Source organism: Onychomys torridus, chromosome X (assembly GCF_903995425.1).
Source record: "Onychomys torridus chromosome X, mOncTor1.1, whole genome shotgun sequence".
In the NCBI taxonomy this organism is placed as follows: Eukaryota; Metazoa; Chordata; class Mammalia; order Rodentia; family Cricetidae; genus Onychomys; species Onychomys torridus.
This window is the reverse complement of record NC_050466.1, coordinates 90,335,603-90,357,979: the sequence shown is the minus strand read 5'-3', so window position 1 is coordinate 90,357,979 and position 22,377 is coordinate 90,335,603. Positions and strand designations below refer to the sequence as shown.

The following is a 22,377-nucleotide window of genomic DNA, read 5'->3' as shown; positions in this document are numbered from 1 at the left end:
AGAAAGTACATCATGCAGTTTAAATTGTTGAATAACTGGTAATAATCTAGTAACTATCATCTCCAGAGTCTTCTCTTCTGTCTCTGAAGAAAAAACTTGACATAAGCAGTACCTAACAAAAAGAGGCTCACCTTTAGTCTCTGTTCTGCAGCTATCATGCTATAATAAGCACAGCACTGTTCTGGCGATACCATAGCTCTGATCTCCTCTTCAGTTGGTAAACGAAAATCAGACTTGAGCACCCACCAGTTTGAATCCATCCCTGGAAAAGATACAGAGGAACTGCTCTGAATTCTAAAGACCCCAAAGTAATAGTATAGCAAATTGATGTTGAACCAAGTAATGTCTAGATAGGACTAGTCAACAAAACCCCACTGCCCGGTTTCCTACATCTTAAAGTAAGACATGCAAATACTCACATGGACTCTCCTAGTAACCTATTATCATCAAATTATCAAAAAAAGCAATCCAAGCCTCTAGTTACAAGATTTGGTACCTTCTCCTTTTGACAGACATCAATTCCTATTTTACTAGCTATGATTTCTTTTAACTGAAAGTCATAATTCTTTGGGATTATGAGAGTATCACAGAAAAGACAAGTAGTCACACTGATGACCTGTACGTTTGAAGTCAGCACAGAGCTTTAGCCTCTTCCGGATGCTGCTTTCTGAATGTGAAGGAAAGGCTTTCTTTATATCTTCCATCCGGATCCGCCGTGGCCTATCTTTACTCTTCCAAAAGAGGCGGTAAATAAAAACCTGTTCAGTAAGTCAAATACATTTTATTAGATAAAGTATAAAAGTCCTCACCAGGGTCCGTTCCCCAACTAAGCTCAGCTATGTTTTCATCTTTCTACATTAGCACGTGCATCTTACCCCAACTCCCAGCTTACCTGCAGAAAGTCTCGGATGTGTGTATTGGCCCTTTTGGAGTTAGGACCAGGAACTTCAAACAAGGGACACTGCTGGCCCACCACAAAAATGTCCACTAATTCTCGAATATAGTAACCCTGCCTTGTTCGAATCATCAAGAAGTCAGTCTCTGGCATCTTATGAAGATAAATTGGAGCACGAAAAAGATTGTTCTCAAATGCCTAATGAAAGTAAACCACAAAAGTTATTTACAAAGAAACCCTAGAAAATTCAGCCAACGATTGAAAATGGAAAATAAAACTTACCACTATTTATATTCATTACATCTAAAATCTATACAATAAAATAAGCAAATGATATGGAATCTCAAAAAAGATTATTATTATTATTTTTGATTTTTTTTTTTTTTTTGGAGCTGAGGATCGAACCTAGGGCCTTGCACTTGCTAAGTGAGCACTCTACCACTGAGCTAAATCCCCAACCCTATTTTGGTTTTTTTTTTTTTTTGAGCTGAGGATAGAACTCGGGGCCTTGCGCTTGCTAGGCGAGTGTTCTACCACTGAGCTAAATCCCCAACTCTTATTTTGGTTTTTTGAGACAGGGTTTCTCTCTGTAGCCTTAGCTGTCCTAGAACTCACTCTGTAGACCAGGCTGGCCTCCAACTAAAAAATCTGCCTGCCACTGACTCCTGAGTGCTGGGATTAAAGGCATGTACCACTACTGCCTGGCTAATTTTTTTTTTTTTACCCACTATCTTTTAGAAATTAACAGACAAAAAGAAATACAAACGTTAACAGTAAAGCCAGGAATGGTAGAGAATGCTTGTACTCCCAGGATTCAGGAGACTGAAACAGGAAGGTCAAGGCAAGTTTAACACCAGCCTGAGCTATGGCATGACATTGACACTCAAATAAAAAACTGAGTCAGAGCAAGACAAGAGTGGCATATTCCCTTAATCCCACTTCTAGACTACAGAGTAAGTTCCTGTCTAAAAAAGAAAGAGAAAAAAAGAAAAAGATTAGCTTGAGAAATAAAATGGGAGAAAAAAAGGTAGGCAGTTCTGGAGAATGCTCCGTATCCTTTGTGGACCTCCATAGTTCTTTTTAAAAGCTACTGCCAGAGGAGCTCACTATACCCTTCAGAAGAAAGCACAAAAAGCAGCACTTCCCTCTGCAAGATGATAATATGATTTAAGTATGATTCAGTATTCACAATGGCCACAACTAATCACCATCAAAATGTATCACTTTTTTTTGCAGTGCTAGACACAAAGCCAGAGCCTTCAACATGCTAGGTAAGCATTCTACCGCTGAGCTAACATTTCTAGTTCCTCAAACATACTAATTTCACACAAAAGAATTTAAAACCCTCATAACCTACATTCATTCTCTCCTCGAACTTGTGGTGCTCCTACTTGTGCCTTCCTAGTCCTGGGATTGCAAGCACCCATACCCACCTACCAGGGTGTATTTTTATATGTAGCTCTGGCTGTCCTAGAACTCACTCTGTAGCCCAGGCTGGCCCCAAACTCACAGAGATCCACCTGCCTCTGCCTCCCGAGTGCTGGGATTAATGTGTGCATAACCACCACCACCAGCAGCCGGTGTATATTTTCAAAAAGCTGTTTTATTTTTTATTTACAATTCTAGTACTCATAAGGCTAAGGACTGCCCCAAAGTTTGAGGCCAGTCTAGGCTACATAGTAAGTTTCAGGTAAGTCTGTGCTATAGAGTAAGATCCTAGCTCAAAATACACCCACACCCACACACACACACACACACAAATCAAACAATAAAAAAATACACCAGGTGGTGGTGGTGCACGCCTGTAATCCCAGCACTCGGGAGGCAGAGGCAGGTGGATTTCTGTGAGTTCGAGGCCAGCCTAGTCTACAGAGCTAGTCCAGGAAAGGCACCTAAACTACACAGAGAAACCCTGTCTTGAAAAGCAAAAAACAAAAAACAAACAAAAAAAATACCCCACTATTCTATATTCAGCCTAAAGAAAAAAAACTAAAAGATAACAGAGAACGTTTTTTTTCAGCTGAGGACCGAGAATTATTTTTAAGAAAAAAAAGTTTGATGCTGGGCAGTGGTGGTGCATGCCTTTAATCCCAGCACACACCCAGGAGGCAGAGACAGGTAGATCTCTGTGAGTTCAAGGCCAGCCTGGGCTACAAAGTGAGTTTCAAGAAAACTACACAGAGAAACCCTGTCTCAAAAAATCAAAACAAAAAGAAAAAGTTTGTCTTTGGGGGCCAGAGAGATGGTTCAGAAGTTAAGAACACTGGCTGTTCTTCCAGGGGTCCTGAGTTCAATTCCCAGCACCCATATGGTGGCTCACAACCACCTGTAATGAGATCTGGCGCCCTTTTCTGGCCTGCAGGGATACATTCAAACAGAACACTGTATATAATAAATAAATGAATCTTAAAAAAAAAAAAAGTTTGTCTTTGATCTGACAAAGATTTACCAGACTGGCTTCAAACTTGCAACATAGCCAAGGATGACCTTGAACTCCTGATCCTCCTGTCCTCCATGTCCAGTAGATTATAAGATTATACTATTTTTTTACTTTTAATTCTTTCTTTAATTTTTATTTCTTAAAAATGTGTATAAGTGTTTTGCGTTCATCTATGTCTGTGAGCCACATAGATGAAGTGACCAAGGAGGCTCGAAGAGGGTTCAGATCCCCTGGAAGTAGAGCTACAGATGTTTCTGAGTTGCCATCTAGGTGCTGGCGAATCAAACTCAATCCTCTAGAAGAGCAGCCAGTTTTCTTAGATGCTGAGCCATCTCTCCAAACCCCTCCTTTTTTGAGATAGGGTCTTACTACATAGCCCTGGCTGACGTAGAACTCAGTATGTAGACCAAGCTGGTCTCAAATTCTGCCTCCCAAGTGCTGAGATTAATGGTGTGCACCACCACGCCCACCATCACTTATAATACATTATACCTATACATGAACAGTACCTCCATCAACCAGAATTGTTTCTTTCTGGGCAAACTTGCTCCTTATCTGTCAATTTCCTTAGGAGAGAATAAAGACAGGAAAGAATATTTCACCTGCAGTAACTGGCCAGGATGGAGAGAGCCCAGGAAAGGAGACGTATGGCAATAAACAGTTTCTCCATATTTGCAATCTGGGGCTCCAGGATCTTTTCCAGGTTTCTAGGAGAAACATAGCAAACTCAGTTAGACTCACAGAATAAAACCAATAAACTTGCATGTAATCTTCCATAAGCATAGCATTTGCTATTAACAAGAGACACCACTCCTTTCTCCCAAGAAATGTATATGACAAAATACATGTTCACAGATTATCACTACATACCTAATTACAGTTATATTGATAACAAACATTTCAGGGATTAGAGAGATGGCTTCATGGTTAAGAGCACTTGTTGCTCTTACAGAGGACCCAGGATTGGTTCTCAGCACTCATATGGCAGCTTACCATCCAAACTTCCAGTTCCAGAGGATGTGACACACTTTTCTGGCCTCCTCAGGCACCGCCATACATTTAGTATACATACATACATACATGCAGCAAAACACTCACACACATAAAATAAATGTAAATAAGTTTTGTTTTTTTTCTTTTGAGACAGGGTTTCTCTGTGTAGCTTTGCACCTTTCCTGGATCTCGCTCTGTAGACCAGGCTGGCCTCGAACTCACAGAGATCCACCTGCCTCTGCCTCCCGAGTGCTGGGATCAAAGACGTGCGCCACCACCGCCCAGCTGTAAATAAGTGTTTTTTTAAACACACACACACAGAGCACAGACTCACCCGTTTATAGTAGTTTTTTATTTTGGTTGCCATGCCAACTTGCATCATCAATGGTCCGTTTTCCTCACTGTATTCTGCAAGAATAAGGTCTCCATCTTTGCCTGTAAGGTCCTGAGGCGTGCGCATAAAAAACATCTCTCCACCACCTGAGGCTTGCCTCTCCTGTTCTCTCATCTGTCCAGAATAAAGATAACACAGCCTATTTCCAACAGAAAGATAAACTACACACATTGACATCATCCAATTTGAGAGAATACCAAAACATTCTTTACCATGTTATGTTGTTTGAATCTTAGTTGTCTTTTAATAAAAAACCTAGAGCTAGATATCTGGGGCTGGAGAGATGGCTCAGAGGTTAAGAGCACTGGCTATTCTTCCAGAGGTCTTGAGTTCAATTCCCAGCACCTACATGGTGGCTCACACCATCTATAGTGAGATCTGATGCCTTCTTCTGGCCTTCAGACATACATGCAGGCAGATCACTGTATACATAATGAATAAATAAATTTAAAAAAATACCTAGCACCAGATATCAAGGTGAAAGCTGAGAGATCAGAGAAGTAGAACAGCCAGCCACTAGTTCTTAAATGTGGTAATATACTGTGTACCCTAATAAACTTGCCTGAGGATCAGAGGACAGAGCCAGCCATTAGATTAGACATAGAGGTCAGGCCGTGGCGGCACACACCTGTAATCCCAGCACTTGAGATCTCATGCCTTTGCTTGGGAAGCACATACACCCTTAATCCCAGGAAGTAATATGACAGGGCAGAGAAAGATATATAAGGTGTGAGGAAACAGGAACTCACTCTCTTTAGGCTGAGGATTTTGTAGAGGTAAGAACTAGTGGCTGGCTGTTCTGTTTCTCTGATCTTTCAGCTTTCACTCTGGGTTTTTTATTAAAAGACAATCTAAGATTCGAACAACAATGTTATTTTTTTTTTCATTTTGTTGTGAAAACTTTCAAACATACCACTAAATTTGAAAGAACATCCTTTATTTCACCACTTAAACGTTTTCACTATTTATCTGTAAATTTTCTACAGATTTTAGTAAACCAGTTTTGAAAGCTGCAATATTTTAGTCTTAAGTATATTCATATATATCTTCTAAGAATAAGGATATCTTTCTGAATAACCAAAATAAAACTGTATCATATCTGAGAAGATAAATAATTCTCTAATATAACCTAATAACCAGTACAGTATCCCAATTTGTACCCCAATTATCTTACAGAACATTTTTTCTAATGAGGATGCAATTATACCTTTGCCTTCTTTTTGATGTGCTTCAGCAAAGGCTGAACTGAGTGTGGACCTGGCTGAGATAGTGTCCCAAAGGAGTACTTTTTTAGAGGTGGTCGATGGAACTGCCGGAGTTTGATGGGTCCCATATGGGTGGGAAAGAAGGGTTGCCGTAATTCTACTGCTGGAATTGAATGCTAAACAGGAAACAGAAGAGTTATAAGTAAACACTAACTCCTTCCTAGGCACGATTTACCCATATCCTCCATCAAAACAAAGCAGCTATTTGTACCTGGATAATATTCCCTCCGAAAGTACCTCGAAGACCCTGTTGCTTGGGATAGTAATACTCATCATTGGAGAGATTCCATGGATCTTTCACTTCTGGCTGAGACATGTTCTAATGATAGATCAAATAAACCTCGGTCAGACAACCCTTTCCTAATACCTTTCTTTGTTCTTCTAAATACCAAGTTTTTTTCTTTTCACAAACCTGCTGTGGTTCTTCCTTGATGACTCCTGTTTTTCCTAAGAGAATTCGACTCTTCTTCAAAGATGATTCTTTCTTATTCTCCTTGGAAGGAGAATTAGAAGTAGCTTCTTCTTTCTCATCGGGGATCTCTGAGGATGGGACCAGAAAACTTCCAAATTGCTATCCCTAAATGCTCATTTTCTTTCTTTCCTCCTCCTCTTCTTCCCTTCCTCCTCCCTTTTCACCTCCCTCCCACCCTTTCCCGCACACCTCTGCAATATTAAGGACTAAACTAAGGTCTTACACAAGCTAGGCAAGGACTCTACCACTGAGCGACATCTCCAGTCCTATTCACCTCCTTTTGCATTATTTTTAGATAGAATCTCACTAAGTTGACAAAGCTGCCCTGGAACATATTGTTGCCTAGATAATCCTTGAACTTACAGTCTCCCTGCCTTGGCCTCCCAAGTACCTGGGACACATGCCACCATGTCCAACTAAAATTCACATTTCCCATTGATATTTTGAGTTTCAAAGTAGATCTTTCACTCCACTTTCAGACTACTTTTAGTTGGTAATTCACTCAACTACAAGCCTGATTTTTTGTTTGTTTGTTTGTTTTCATTTTTGTTTTTCGAGACAGGGTTTCTCTGTGTACCAGCCCTGGCTGTCCAGGAACTCTCTTTGTAGACCAGGCTGGCCTCAAACTCACAGAGATCTGCTTGTCTCTGCCTCCCAAGTGCTGGGATTAATGGCATGTGCCACTACCGCCTGACTTACATGTCTGATCTTAAAGATAAAATTTTCAACATTCCTACATGAGTTTTTTCTAAATACTCAAACACTAGAAACTGGCAGATACATCTCTTTTTAAAAATCATTTCCTAAACGTTTTTAGTTTTGCGGGGAGGGAATGGCAGGAAAGGAAGGAGAGGAAACTGCAGTCGGTATGTAAAATATATGAATAAAGTTAATTAATAAAAACAGTTTCTATATTTGCCCTTTGGAATTCCTTTTGCCCTTGGACATTAATAGTAAGATGTCAAAGATAAAGAACACTGGCTTCTGCCAGGACCATACCCAAAATCAAGTTCTCATCATTGGGATCAAGTGTCAATACAGGAGGCTCCAAAATCCGGGGCATGGCTTGAGCATCCCAAATGATATTGTCCTCCCAACGTCCATATACCAGATCTTCATTATCAATGGGGAAAATGGAATACCAAGGTTTATCATCATCTAGTGTGGCTGCAAAACCTGGCCAAAACAAGAGGAGAAAACAGTAACAACAACAACAAAAAAAACCATTAATGCTCCTTTTGGTCACAATTCTAGCAAACATAAAAACAATGAATATTAGTGTAGGTATTCATAGCTATTCAAAAGGAACCTACTTGATATCATGTATATCTCACTTTGACAGAAACTGTTGATGACAAAATGTTCACTGAAATGTTGTTTATAACGGTTAAAACTTAAACAGCCTACTTACTAAGGGACTACCTAAATAAGTACGGTGAAGGATGAGAGAGCTGGCTCAAAGAAGAGCACTGGCTGTTCTTCCAGAGGACCTAGGTTCAGTTAGCCCCCACATGGCAGCTCACCACTGTAACATCCCCACCCAGACATAACTGCAGGCAAAACACCAAGACACATAAAATAAAAATAAACAAATTAAATAAAAAATTATGGTGAGCCAGGAGGTCGTGGCACACGTCTTTAATACCAGCATTCTGGAGGCAGAGACAGGTGGATTTCTTTGAGTTCAGGGCCAGTCTAGTCTACAGAGTGAATTCCAGGACAGCCACAGCTACACAGAGAAACCCCATCTCAATAAACAATATATATAACAATATCAAACTATATATATATATATATATAGTGATAAACATTGGTATTTAACTATATTAACAAATAAAGCAATTACTGATAAGTAAGAAAAACAAACTTCTAAGAACATTATGCATAAAATAAGAATACTGGCCGGGCGGTGGTGGCACACGCCTGTAATCCCAGCAATTGGGAGGCAGAGGCAGGTGGATCTCTGTGAGTTCAAAGCCAGCCTGGTCTACAGAGCTAGTCCAGGGCAGGCTCCAAAGCTACAGAGAAATCCTGTCTTGAAAAATAAAAACAAACAAAAAAGAATACTATACACTTGGGAAGCTAAGAGAAAGATTGTAAGCTTGAGGCCTGGCTGGCTACCCACCAAGTTCTTGTATTAAAAGTCTATGTAACTGAGGTGGGTATGGTGGTACTTTCCTTTAATCCTAGCACTTGGAAGGTAGAGACAAGTGGAGGCCAGCCAGGGCTACACAGTAAGACTTTGTCCCCCAAAAAACCAAAAATTCAAAAGAAAAACTATTCAACTAATAAAGTATTTAACTAGAACTGAAGAGAAAAACCTTTTCACAAGATTTTAAAAATCAAGGCATTTTTAGCCAGATGGTGGCATGCTATTAATCTCAGCATTTATAGGGCAGAGGCAAGAGGATCTCTGAGTTTAAGTCCAGCCTGGTCTAGAGCTAGTTCTAAGATAGCCAAGGCTACACAGAGAAACCCTGTCTTGAAAAAGAAAAAAAAAAAAAAAAGACATTTTTGAATTGGGTGTGGTAGTACATATGTATAATCCCAGCATTGAAGAGGTAGGGGCTGAAAATAGTGAGTTCTAGGACAGCCTGAGCTACATATTGTAGAACTGTCTCAAAAAAAAATCAATGGTGGGGTAGTGGTGGTGGTGGTGTATGGCTTCAATTGTAAAATGAATCTAGGGTAACTGAGAAAATGTGAGTAACACAGAATGGCATAAAAAGAAAAAAAGAAACTAGAAATAATCACTGCCAATACTTTAGTAGATTTTCTCTTAGTCATATTTTTGTTTACATAGTTCTGTGTTCTTCAGTTTTACAAATGAAATATACCAAATATGCTGTTTCATATCTTGTTTTCTTTCCATTTTAAATGTTTCCTGGCATTTACCTCTAATCACAGTACTCAAGAGGCTAAGGCAAAAGGATTACTTCAAGTTCAAGGCAAGCCTAGACTACATACATGGCAAGTAGTAGACCAGCCAGAGCTATGGCATGAAATCCTGTCTCAAAAATCTAATAAATCAATGTGACTTTTTAATATGACCCTCTGTCCTCAATGTTGGTTAAAGGGTTATCAAGACTATCAAGAATAATTTAGAGATTGTCAAGGACTTGTTTAAAGGTGCTTTCAAGTCTAACTGATAACTATGAGATAAATAGATGAGATGAAGGTATTTAAAACCATTTTCATCTAAAAATTCAGTAAGTAATTAATAGTTTCCACATCTTTAAACATTTTGAAAATTTACATATTAAATTATGTTAAGAAAAAATCAACAAGGTGTTGATTAAAGGCACACACCTTTAATCCCAGCACTTGGGAGGCAATGACAGGCAGATCTCTGTAAACACAGGCCAGTCTGTTCTACATATATAAAGTTCCAGGCCAGCCAGGACTACACAGTGAGAACCTGTCTCAAAAAACCAAAATGCAAGAGAAAAACCACAGTATAGCATGAGTGAAGTGGCTTATACTTCTAATCCCAGCACTTGTGAGACTGAGGCAGGAAGACGGCAGCAAATCTGAGGCCAGCCTGGGATACAAGATAGGCAGGACCTTGTCTCCAAAAAGAACACCACTACCACAGCACTCAGAAGACAGAGTCAAGTGGATCTCTGTGAGTTCAAGGCTAGTTTGATCTACATCGCAACACTATCTTAAGAAAACAAAAACAGTATGTATAACACTGAACTCAAATCATATATGGCAAGAAATACTTATAATAATTGTACTTGGGAAGCTTGAATTAGGAAGATGGTGAATTTAAGGATTGCCTGGGCTATACAGTGAGTTCGAGATTAGCCTCAGGTACAGAGCAAGACTTTGTCTCAACATTAATTAACTAAGCTCAACTATGTACATGCAGAAAACACATTAAAAAGTTAATAACTGCCCAGCACTCGGGAGGCAGAGCCAGGCAGATCTCTATGAGTTCGAGGCCAGCCTGGTCTACCAAGTGAGCTCCAGGAAAGGTACAAAGCTACACAGAGAAACCCTGTTTCGGGGGGAAAAAAAGTTAATAACTGGGCTGGAGAAATGGCTCAGCAGTTAAGAGCACAGGCTGTTCTTCCAGAGGTCCTGAGTTCAATTCCCAGCACCACATGGTGGCTCACAACCATCCAATAATTAGATCTGGTGCCCTCTTCTGGCCTGCAAGCATGCATGTAGGCAGAACACTGTATACATAATAAATAAATAAATCTTAAAAAAAAAAAGTTAATAACTGAGCCGGGCGGTGGTGGTGCACGCCTGTAATCCCAGCACCCGGGAGGCAGAGGCAGGCGGATCTCTGTGAGTTCGAGGCCAGCCTGGTCTACAGAGCAAGATCCAGGACAGCCTCCAAAGCTACAGAGAAACCCTGTCTCAAAAAAACGAAAAAGTGGGGGCGGGGGTTGGGGATTTAGCTCAGTGGTAGAGTGCTTGCCTAGCAAGCGCAAGGCCCTGGGTTCGATCCTCAACTCCACATACAAAAAAAAAAAAGAAAAAATGAAAAAAAGTTAATAACTGATAATCTCTAGAATATCAGAATTTTTCTTTTTGACACTGTTTTCATGGTTGAGAAAAAATTATAAAATGATAAAGTGCCTTTATAAATAAAAAATGAAAATAAAATCAGGGATTAGATTTAAAGCATTTTACTATGCCTGAACAGCCTAAAAGACTGTAACTAGGATTCCTTCTGATGACTGAGATGAAGAACTGTGTGCACGACACTTCTGGAAGAGAAGCATACCTTGCTGGACATTGTAGGCCATGGCATTCCTAGTCATACTGGAAGGAAGCCAGCCTGCCAAACTTGCTCGCTGAGGTTTTGTTCCTTTGTGTTTGACATCCTCCCCATCCCAGATGATGTCATCTTCCCAATGCAGTTGTGTCACCATTAGGAAGTTTTCATCTGCCAGAAGATCAATGCCATTGCCTTCCTCCAGACTCCTTAATTTCTGTACAAGTAGAAAGAATAATACGTTAGTCACTGGTCAAAGTTCCCAATCCAGACAGTAAATGATTCATCTGGTAACACAAGTGGTGCTGTGTCAGACTTAGTGCCAAATACCTGTAGTCCTAGCACCTGGGAGACAGAAAGGAGAATTCCAAGTTTGAAGTCAGTCTGGGATGTAAAGTGAGACCCTGTCTCAAAGAGCCAAGGGTTGAGAATGTAGCCCAGTGGTAGAGTGCTTGCCCCGCATGTGCAAGAGCCTGGGATCAATCTCTAGCACAGAAAAAAGTGATGTTCTACTTATGCAAATTACCTGATAAGAAAAAAATATCTGCCCCTTCTCCAACTCCTACTTTGGAACAGCACCCATTTCAAAAACAGAATCCTTAGAATAAAGTTTAGCTACATGATGACATGCCCTACTATGCAAATCTCCTACTAAAGATTCTACCCAAGAACTTCCTAGCTGAGAAGTTAGGAAAAATGATAGCACCCTAAGTACACTGATTCCTCTCTTATATACCAGAATTGCTTACCGTCATCATTTTGCATTGTACTGTGGGTTCATGTTCAGTCTTCCTCATTTTGAAGCCATAGTCAAACCCACTACCATCTTCAGGGACACCTAGCATATCGTACCACAGCCGGGCAGGTCCATAACGCCATTCTGCCACTCTTGGTTTGGTATCCATCACTTTATCTGTGTCTCCAGTGGACTGGGAAAACTTGGACTCCACAGGAGCCATCATTGTGATCTGTAACAGAATCAAAGATGCAGAGGTGGGGCTTCCCTATTCCAGATGACCTAAGGCTACAAGAAAATTAACAATCATAAGGTGACTTAGAGGAACCACAAATATGATTCCTGAATAGGAATTTTTACCTGGAGTTTATTATAAAAAAAAAAAAAAAGAGGTATATCATCGCATGCTCTGTCTATGAGTTACAGCTTTATATTTAGCAATGTATCACCATCTACCCTGCCCTGCCCCACTAAATATTCTTCTGTTAAAACAGGAAAGGTGAGACCACTGCATTTAACTCATAATTATTATTATTGGTAAGTACCAAAGAACTCTTTTTTTGTTTGTTTTTCGACAAGGTTCTCTATATTGTCCTGGAACTTGCTTCGTTGACCAGGCTGGCCTCGAACTCACAGAGATCCACCTGCCTCTGCCTCCCAAGTGCTAGGATTACAGGCATGCGCCACTGCCGCCCGGCTAGCAAAGAACTCTTAATGCTGAAGTGTTAGTTCCCACTTCGACCCAAGCTAGAGAGCTTTCTGCACGCCCCCATGTCTACTTTGCCTACTTCATCATCAGAGAGACACTGCTCTGGAGGTGGAGGTGGAGCATAGTCATAGTTCCACAGAGATTTCTGGTTGACTTCTTGTTCTACTGAGCACTCTTCCTCCAGCATCGGCTCTTCCTGTACAAGCTCACGGTGCTTCTTCTTCCTCTTTCTCCGAGCACTCCTCCAAACTGATGGGACATTCTTTCCTGGTCCAAAAAGACGTAGAAAGCGTAACACCTAGAACATAAAACATACTATTATGTCAGAGATTCAGGGTCTGAAAAATTCTCAAGTTATCTATTCAATTGCAGGGGAGAACATGAAGGAATGCTAAGTTCGGACCATGAAAGTACAGTCCTTAAGAAAGACAACTGCTTTTTTTCATCCTTTTTTTCATGTGTTACTGGACTTTGAACCTAGGGACTTATACACTATCAATGAGCTACATTCCCAGTCCTTAGCTTTGTTTTATTTTCGTTTTCTGAGACAGAATCTCACTATGTAACCTTGACCTAGAATTCTCTATGTAGAACAGGCTGGCCTCAAACTCAAGAGATCCACTTGCCTCTGCCTGGGTTTAAAGGCATGCACCACCATGCCTGGCTAACCCTTAGATTTTAAGACAGGGTCTCATTGAGACGCTCAGGTTGGGGATGGGGATTTAGCTCAGTGGTAGAGCGCTTGCCTAACAAGCGCAAGGCCCTGGGTTCAATCCTCATCTCTACATTAAAAAAAAAAAAGACACTCAGGTTGTTCTTGAACTCACTCTGAAGCCCAGGAAGTCTTGATCTTATGGTCCTCCTTCCTTAGTCTCCCTAGTAGCTGGGGTCATAGGTCTATACTATGTCTGATATGGTAGTTTCAAAGAGAATGGCCCCCATAGACTCATATATTTGAATGCTGTGTTCCCAGTTAATGGAACCATTTGGGAAGGATTAAGGGGTATGGCCTTATTGGAGAAATGTTACTGCTTATGTGCCATACCCATCACTGTGCTACCTGCCATAATGTGCATGGATTAACTCTCTGAAACTGTAAATAAGCCCCCAATTAAATGCCTTCCTTTAAGTTGTATTGGTCATGGAGTCTCTTCATAACAACAGAATAGTAACTAAGACACTTGGTTAACTTTTTATTCTAACAGAAAGCCTGTCTCAAAAAAACAAAAAAAAAAGAAAAGAAAGTTATTTTATTTAGTCATGTATTTATGTGTGTGTGTATATTTGTGCATGTGCAGGTGTACATGCCATAATACATGTGTGGAGGTCAAAGGACAAGACTCAGGAGTTGGTTTTCTCCAACCAATTTGTGGAATCTGGGGAGCAAACTCAGATCCTGAGGCATGCATACAAGTGCCTCTATCCAATGAGCCATCTCACTAGCCACTAACAGGACAATTTTGTTTATGTTTTTTGAGACAGGGTCTCTCTACATAGCCTTGAACCCACATCAATCCACCACCATGCCTGGCAACTGGACAATTTTTACTACAAAAATTCTAAGCCACATTTCCTATGAATACATACAACTTCAAAATATGATCTAATACAGTATAAAAAGTTCCTATACAGCCGGGAGGTGGTGGCGCACGCCTGTAATCCCAGCACTCGGGAGGCAGAGGCAGGTGGATCTCTGTGAGTTCGAGGCCAGCCTGGTCTCCAAAGCAAGTTCCAGGACAGCCTCCAAAGCTACAGAGAAACCCTGTCTTGAAAAAACCAAAAAAAAAAAAAAAAACCCAAAAAAGTTTCTATACAAACAATTATCTGTCACTGATTAAGGACATCATTAAATCTCATGCATTGTATATTCAGCATTATAACAGCTGAATTTGGAATCTTGAAGAAGTCAGTTTTCATTATGGACATTCTCTATACAAAGTACCTTTCCAGGCCTAAATTCTGGAAAAAGTTCTGTGACACTTGGCAACAGCTTGGTGGCATCATGCTGCATAATCCCAGCCAATGGTAGAGTCAGCTTTCCATCCTTAGATTCTGCCTGTGTTGCTTCCTGAGGTCCCATCTCAGATTCTGAGTCAGAGGAACTACTGAAGTCCACTTTCTCTGAGGCCAAAGAGGAAGGGGCAATGATGGAGGGCAAGATGATGCCTTCTCCATCTTCAGACACTGCAACAAGGAAGAGAAACCCCTTTGGCATGTAACTGTGAACACGTTTCCTCAAATTCAGCCAACATCCCCTTCTAAGCTAATATGCATGGCTCTGTGGCAGGGGAGATAGTCCCAAGCACCCAGATTGCTAGTATGCAGCCCAAAAACCTCATCCAACTTATTATTTCCCACCATCCCCAACTCACCTTGGACCTGGTACCCTAGGGTTGTGATAAGAGAAAACAAACACTATTACTATATATACTACTTTCCATAAATGACCAATATTGTGCCCAATATTGTGATTAGTAGCAACATTATATTAACACTTCACATTAATCAGGCCCTGTTATGTTCAGTTCGGGTATCTATAAGATGGAGAATTGTTAAGGCCACAGACTAACAAAAAATAAATTCCACAGAATAGCATTTACCTTGCAAACTAAAGGAAATGGTCAGAGCACCAACTGGAGGAATTTAGGTTAATGTAAGCCTCAAAATATAGAAGACCAAGGCATGGTAGCATACACATTTGATCCCAGCACTCGGGAAGCAGAGGCCAGCAAATCTCTGTGAATTCAAGGCCAGCCTGGTTTACATGGCGTTCCAGGGCAGCCAGGGCTACACAGTGAGGCCCTGTACTGTTCTTCCCTTGTTGTCTGACCTCTGACAGCATTGTTACTGTTACAGGGATAAGAATAGTAAGACGACAACTCCAGACCCTATCAATCTTTGAACCTCTGAAGGTGAGTGATGCTGCTACATTCTACAAGGTGGCCCGATCCTTGAGACAGGGTTCTGTTACACAGCCTCAGCTAGCCTCAAACTACAAGTCATCCTCCTGCCTTCAGAGTATTGGGAATATACTGCCATGCCCAGGTTAAAAGTTTTTTTTTTAAACAGATAATTTCCAAATGAGTATAGGAATCAGTTGCATCAGAAAGTCTTGGGGAAGCTGGGGTGGTAGTACACGCCTTTAATCTCAGGAGGCAGAGGCAGGCGGATCCCTGTGAGTTCAAGGCCAGCCCGCTCTACAGAGCGAGTTCCAGGACAGCCAGGACTACACAGGGAAACCCTATCTCGAGGCGGGCAGGGAGAAGGTCCTGGGGGAACAAAAAATGTGGTAGCTCATGAATGTAATCCCAGCACTAAGAAAGCAGGAACAGAAGGATTGCTAAGGTTTGAAGGTCGCCTAGCCTATTATACAGAGTTCCAGGGAGGGCCTTCATAGTAAGACCCTATCTCAAAAAAAAAAAAAAAATTCTTGGGAAACTCTTAACAAAAATTACTGGGCTCTATTCCAGATCTTCTGAATCAAACACTCCAGAAAAGGGTTGGGGATTTGGCTAAGTGGTAGAGTGCTTGCCTAGCAAGCGCAAGGCCCTGGGTTCAATCCTCAGCTCCAAAAAAGAAAAAAAAAAAAACACTCCAGAATAACCAGGTATCTGTATTTTTTTTTAACAAAACTCTAGGTAAATGTGATGGGCAGCTTAATTTGAGAAGCACTTGATTAAATTATTATTTCTTGACTGCATGTTATTAAATATTTTATAAGGAAATTTTCTATTCAATATTGGTATTTGACACTATATGATTTTTTCTAAAAGTGCCATCCTTTTCTAAGAGATATTTTTTTAAAGTCCCTTAAGCATACCAAAAGCCTGGTTTGATGAGTAGAAACTCATTTATAAAAGGAAAGTAGACAGTTTTACTTACCACCAGTAATACCATCTTGGTCTTTCTCTTTCTTCACTGGCCCTGGGGGTGGTGGTGGGGGAGGCATCAACTTGCAATCAATATCTTCACAATCAGCATCATAGTCATCTTCATCATAATCTCCTAAAACCAAGGTAATCTCCTCAATATGAAGAATTCCATACAGTATCTTTGAACATCCTTCAAATCTCAAGATTTAAAGCACCACAGAAGTACTATGCATCCTCTAAGAACATACAGAAGAGTAAGAGTCGTGTATGTGTGTGTGTGTGTGTGTGTAAAAAAACACTCCTTTAATCTCAACACTCAGAAGGCAGAAGTAGGTAGCTCTCTGAGTTTGAGGCTAGCCAGGGCTGCGTAGTTAAGAACCTATCTAGGGGCTGGAGAGATGGCTCAGAGGTTAAGAGCACTGACTGTTCTTTCAGAGGTCATGAGTTCAATTCCCAGCAACCACATGTGGCTCACAACCACCTGTAATGAGATCTTCTGTATACTAAATAAATAAATCTTAAAAAAAAAAAAAACCTGTCTCAAAAAACAAACAAAACATAAAAAAATACATAGAGTATGTAGCTTCTGCCTTCAGAAAGATATGGTATAGTCAAATCATCTCTCACATGGAATATGAGAGCTTCCAGGAACTGTGTGAAACCTTTTGATCAACTGCTCCTTTTCCTGATCATACTGGGTTTTGTTTTCCACCTTGTTCAATTTCCTAATTGAATATTCTTCCCCAGTTTCTAAAATTGAAAAAACAAAAAAACCTGGGTTTTGCACACAGTTCCCAAGTCTTTGATACACTTTTCCTGTCTATATTTTGGCAGTAGATCATTCTTCTCAGTGCTTTTTAACTATTGGCAGTACTCACTAGTTGGTCCTAAACAACTTACTTTGTTTTGGTTTTGTTTTTTCCAGACAGGATTTCTCTGTATAGCCCTGGGCGACCTGGAACTCACTTCGTAAACCAGGCTGGCCTCAAACTCAGAAATCCACCTGCCTCAGCCTCACAAGTGCTGGGACTAACAGTGTATGCCACCACACTTGACAAAAGACTTATTATGTTTTTTTATATATATGGATGCTTTGTCTGCTTGTACATCTGCACACCAGAAGCAAGCATTGGATCCCACTATAGATGGTTGTAAGCTGCCATGTGGTTGCTGGGAACTGCAGGAGCTCTGGAAGAGCTAGACCTCTTAATCACTGAGTTATCTCTCCAGCCCCATATTTTGTTTTCAATGTTTTGACACAAGGTCTCATGCAACCTAAGTATTGAGATTACAGGCAAATATACTACCTTGCTGGTCCAAATAGTCTTTTGTTCTACATGTTTCCCTTTTCAATAATCATCCTTACCATTCAGCATGGTGGAACATGCCTGTAATCCCAACATTTGGGAATGAGAGGCTGTATGATTAGTGTTCAAGGCCAGTCTGTACTACATGACATCCTGCCTCAAGATAGTAACTAAAAAGCCTCCAAGGGAGCTGGCAAGATGGCTCAGTGGGTAAAGGCACCTACCACAAATTTTAACAACCTGAGTTTAATCCCCAGGGCCCACATGGTAGGGCAGAACTGGTTCCTTCAAGCTCCCCTCTGACTTATGTGTTGGAACATATGCTTCCACATACAAAACAAATAAATGTAATTTTAAAAATAAACAAAAAATAGAGGCTGGACCAAGGGCTCAGCAGAAAAAAAAAAAAAAAAACAACTCTTGTTCTTGTTCTTGCAGAAGACCCAGGGCAGCTCACAATCTTCCATACCTCTAATTCCAGGGGATAGGACATGTTCTTATGACCTCCAAGGGAACCAGACACACACGTGGTGAGCACACTCGTGATGAACACACATACATGCAAGCAAAACACCCATATCTACAAAAATAAAAAACATCTTTTAAAAATATAATAAAGATATGACTCTTAAATAGGGGAACTCCTTCAGAGCAAGCTCGCACACACGTGTGGAGGGCAGGGGAGGACACGACACAGGACTAGAGAGATGACTCAGTGGTTAAGAGCACCGGCTATTCTTCCAGACAGCCTGAATGTGATTTCCAGCACTCACATGGTGGCCCACAACCATCTATAACTTCAGTTTCAGCATATCCAATTGGCATCTGTGGACAATGCATACACATACGTGCAGGCAAAAATACCAATACATATAAAATTAAATAAATCTAAATAAAAAGCCCCCCAAGAGTCAATGAGACAGCACATTGGATAAAGGAATTTGCTGCACAAGTTTGGCCACCTGAGTTAAATCCCTAGGACCCACTTAGAGATGGAAGGAAATAGCCAACTCCACAAAGTTGTCCTCTGACCTCTACACATGTGCTGGGGTGCACATACAAAATAATAATTACCTTTATTAATCCTGTGGAGTTTTTGAGACCAGGTTTATGTATCCCTGGCTGTCCTGGAAATTTGTATATAGACAACACTAGCCTCAAATTCAGAAATCCACCTACCTCCTCTGTCTCCCACCCTAATTTAAATCCAAATTTTCATGTTTTGCCCTGATTTATCTTATTTCTACAATTCTACCACATCCTGGCTGCCTAAAGGAAACTTTCCAGTTATATTATAAACTCTTTTTTGTGTGTTTAGTAGATGATCTCCCATCATGTGACCACAAACTTAAATTCCCAAAGAGCATTAATCATTTTCTTGACTATAGAAAAAAAACTGGGAGGTTACTACAAATGACAAATTCAAGTGTCAGATAATAAATGGAATATGGAATTGGGATTTCAACCTTTAGTATTCTGACCCAGAAGTCTATTCTTTCCATTCTATCACACTATTTAATAATCATGTTGGCCAGGAACTCTTTATGGCATCAAATCTCAAATAATATATACATAAAGAAGCTACAAAATTCGTCTTATCTTTGGTTTTTGCTATTTAGCAGTATTTTTCCCATAGCTTAAAAAAAATTGCTTCCAGGCTGTGGTGGCGCATGCCTTTAATCCCAGCACTCGGGAGGCAGAGGCAGGTGGATTTCTGTGAGTTCAAGGCCAGCCTGGTCTCCAAAGTGAGTTCCAGGAAAGGCACAAAGCTACATAGAGAAACCCTGACTCGGGAAAAAAAAAATTGCTGAGGCCAAATAGCACATGCCTTTAATCCTAGCACATGGGAGGCAGAGACAAGTAGATCTCTATGAGTTTCACCCACCTAGGACACATGCCATCCTATTTTTTGGTTTTTCAAGACAGGGTTTCTCTGAGTAGTTTTGGTGCCTCTCCTGGATCTCACATTCTTTAATGTTATAAAATTGGTGGTGTAGTGCGTTTTCTTCCTGGATAAATGTGTGTGGGACTTCTGACTTCTATGTTTGATCTCTGCCGTTGCTCTTTACTGTCTGAATTTCCTCTGTCACTTCAGTTCCAAGCGGTAGGTATCCTCTTTTACCAAGCTCAGGCTTTTATTCTCATAACATTCAGTCTCAAATTGTTGGCTAATGACAAGGGTGATAATGATTTCTTGTCATTTGATCTTTTTTTGAGTGCCTGTAGGTTTGAGATACTATTCTTAGATGCTCTTCAAAGTTAGAGATTAAAACAAATCCAGTCTTTGCCCTTAAAGAGTTTATATAGATGGAGGAACTGGGGTTGGTATGTAAAATGGAAAAAATTTTTAATAAACATATTTAACAATAATAGAAAAAGAGTTTATAGATGAAGAAAAATGTGAGTGCTGTCATGCCCAGTGTTGTGTTTCTTTTTAAAAATAGGATATTGCTGGGCGGTGGTGCTGCACACCTTTAATCCCAGCACTTAGGAAGCAGAAGCAGGTGGATCTCTATGAGTTCTAGACCATCCTGGTGTACACAGTGAGTTCCAGGACAGGCAGGGCTACATAGGGAGACCCTGTCACTAAAAAAAAAAAAAAAAAAGAGAGTCACCTGAGTGACAAAGGGGTTGCAAGCTCCCCATTGTCTGCTGGTATCTTCGGCTTTCATCTTCTGCCACCTCATTGATGTCTGAATAGTCCACAGCATCTTCTCTACTCCTAATCCAACCTATGAATACAAAGGAACTATCTCAAGAAAAAGCAAGTAATTCTCACTTCCATAGATAATTCCCACTTAAAAGTACATGGACAGGGTGGGGGAGTTAGCTCAGTGGTAGAACGAATGCCTAGCAAGCACAAGGCCCTGGGTTCAGGCCTCAGCTCTGGAGGGGGGGGCGGGGTAAAGCATTTAGCAGTTTGTGTTTAATACAGTTTTAATAATAATAATAAAAAAGTACGTGGACAATAGCTAGCCTCCACCCCTGACCCACACTGTACTCCCCATGGCCCACACTTCACCTTCGTCATTTAACAAGGCACCGTCAGTCTCTGCCAATTCTTCATTTGCCGTGAGTTCAGTGATCAGGCTGCCCAGACCCAAAGCCCCCAAGCCTGCAAGATGCTTCTTACATTCCTGAAAAAGGGACAGCACGAGAGTCGAAAGTAACAACCAAACCTGAAAGTCCTGCACAAGATTTATTTGCCTCGCTCATGACAAAGTCACAAATCCATTTGAAAAAATGATCCCACAATGTGCTCAAAGGAACTTCACACGCAAGAACTGTACAGGAAATCCAAAGATCAGATCCAAAGAACACAGGTTCCATCCATAATCCTGGCTTTGAAGCCATTCCAGATCAACAAAACCCAGACACGCAGGGTTCCAACAATCTTCAAGAAGGATCTCACACAGTAACGGTTCTGATAACTTTGCTAGGTTTAACTACTATTTTTCCCAGCAAACGAGTGGACTGTTGTTACCTTCAAACCAAACACCTCTACCAGTGACTGGCACTTAACCGTTTTCCTCTTTTCTCCCCATCCTTCCTCATGGTTGAGCGCACGCGCTCTCGCTCTCCACTATTCCTCAAACCCAAGAGAAAGGGTTCCTCTGAACCCCCAAAATGGACTATAACACCCTCTGTCACCGATTCCTAAACCGTCTCACTGCACCCGTTCTCCCTAGCCACACCACCCTCCGACTCAGGCCCACGCCCACGCCTCACATCATCCAAGACGCTTTCGCCCTCCAGCTGCCCTGCTCCATTGATGTTCCCGAACAGGAACCCGGTTAAAGAAAATGGGCCTCCTCCAGCGGAATCCTCATCGCTGTCTGTGTCTGACATGATGGCGGCACGTCTGCCCGCACCGGTGGCGGACAGCAGCACAGCCCGCCCCGGCCCCTTCGGCCAGAGACAAAATGCGTCGGTCGCACGGTAATGACTCGTCCAGCTCCCTGACCCTACCAGATTCTACCGGAAGTTGAAAAGAAAAACCGGAAGGACCGAGCTGTCGCTCAAGAACCGACACTCAGGAATACTATTTCACTAACTGTTTCTGATTGGTCCACCCAAGATCAGGAGGCTGCGTACGTGGAAAGTGGTTGGTCAAAGAAAACGTTCAGTCCCGCCCAGCGACTGCGCGGGAACCTTCTGGTTGCTAGGGTAGGACAGGCAGATTTTCCTCCAATAGGAAAGAAGTTTTGAGGCCGCCTGACCTATACCCCCTGGAAACCTCGGGTCACAGGCTACAATGCACGGAAGTAAGGATTTAAACCGGTTTTTCCGGTTTGTGCCGTTCCCCCAAAGGAACGTTGCTATGAATTGTGCGAGAAATAGGAATGCTACTTACTTATTTTGAATCGACATTTCCCCATAGCAAAATGTGAAGCTTAGTCCAGCACTCAGGAGGCAGAAGCAAACGGATCTCTGTGAGTTCGAGACCGGCCGGTTCTACATAGTTCCAGGACAGCCAGAGCTACACAGAGAAATCCTGTCTTGAAAAAACAAAACAATAACAATAAAAAAGTGAAACTAGTAAAAGCAACCGAAACTTCAAG

At 41.2% G+C, this 22,377-nt stretch overlaps 1 protein-coding gene across 7 annotated transcripts in view; it reads right to left on the bottom strand.

Annotated features, from left to right (window-relative positions):
- Taf1 (TATA-box binding protein associated factor 1) overlaps positions 1 to 21,781 on the bottom strand; it is a 76,797-nt gene extending 55,016 nt beyond the window's left edge. For 4 of the 7 annotated variants that reach the window (XM_036174322.1, XM_036174323.1, XM_036174320.1 and 1 more), the window contains exons 1-17: positions 21,545 to 21,737; positions 20,838 to 20,952; positions 20,431 to 20,547; positions 16,519 to 16,641; positions 14,579 to 14,820; positions 12,716 to 12,934; positions 11,941 to 12,159; positions 11,201 to 11,408; positions 7,459 to 7,635; positions 6,400 to 6,527; positions 6,199 to 6,306; positions 5,930 to 6,103; positions 4,663 to 4,836; positions 3,938 to 4,042; positions 893 to 1,093; positions 617 to 758; positions 132 to 262 (exon numbers count right to left, since the gene is read on the bottom strand). In XM_036174322.1, coding sequence (XP_036030215.1) covers positions 132 to 262; positions 617 to 758; positions 893 to 1,093; positions 3,938 to 4,042; positions 4,663 to 4,836; positions 5,930 to 6,103; positions 6,199 to 6,306; positions 6,400 to 6,527; positions 7,459 to 7,635; positions 11,201 to 11,408; positions 11,941 to 12,159; positions 12,716 to 12,934; positions 14,579 to 14,820; positions 16,519 to 16,641; positions 20,431 to 20,547; positions 20,838 to 20,952; positions 21,545 to 21,664 — 2,703 coding nt within the window. In that variant the 5' untranslated portion in view covers positions 21,665 to 21,737. Of the gene's footprint in view, positions 1 to 131; positions 263 to 616; positions 759 to 892; positions 1,094 to 3,937; positions 4,043 to 4,662; positions 4,837 to 5,929; positions 6,104 to 6,198; positions 6,307 to 6,399; positions 6,528 to 7,458; positions 7,636 to 11,200; positions 11,409 to 11,940; positions 12,160 to 12,715; positions 12,935 to 14,578; positions 14,821 to 16,518; positions 16,642 to 20,430; positions 20,548 to 20,837; positions 20,953 to 21,544 lie in introns of all 7 variants that reach the window. The other 3 variants (XM_036174324.1, XM_036174325.1, XM_036174321.1) reach the window with 3 other exon arrangements.
- Between the last annotated feature and the right edge of the window lie 596 nt (positions 21,782 to 22,377).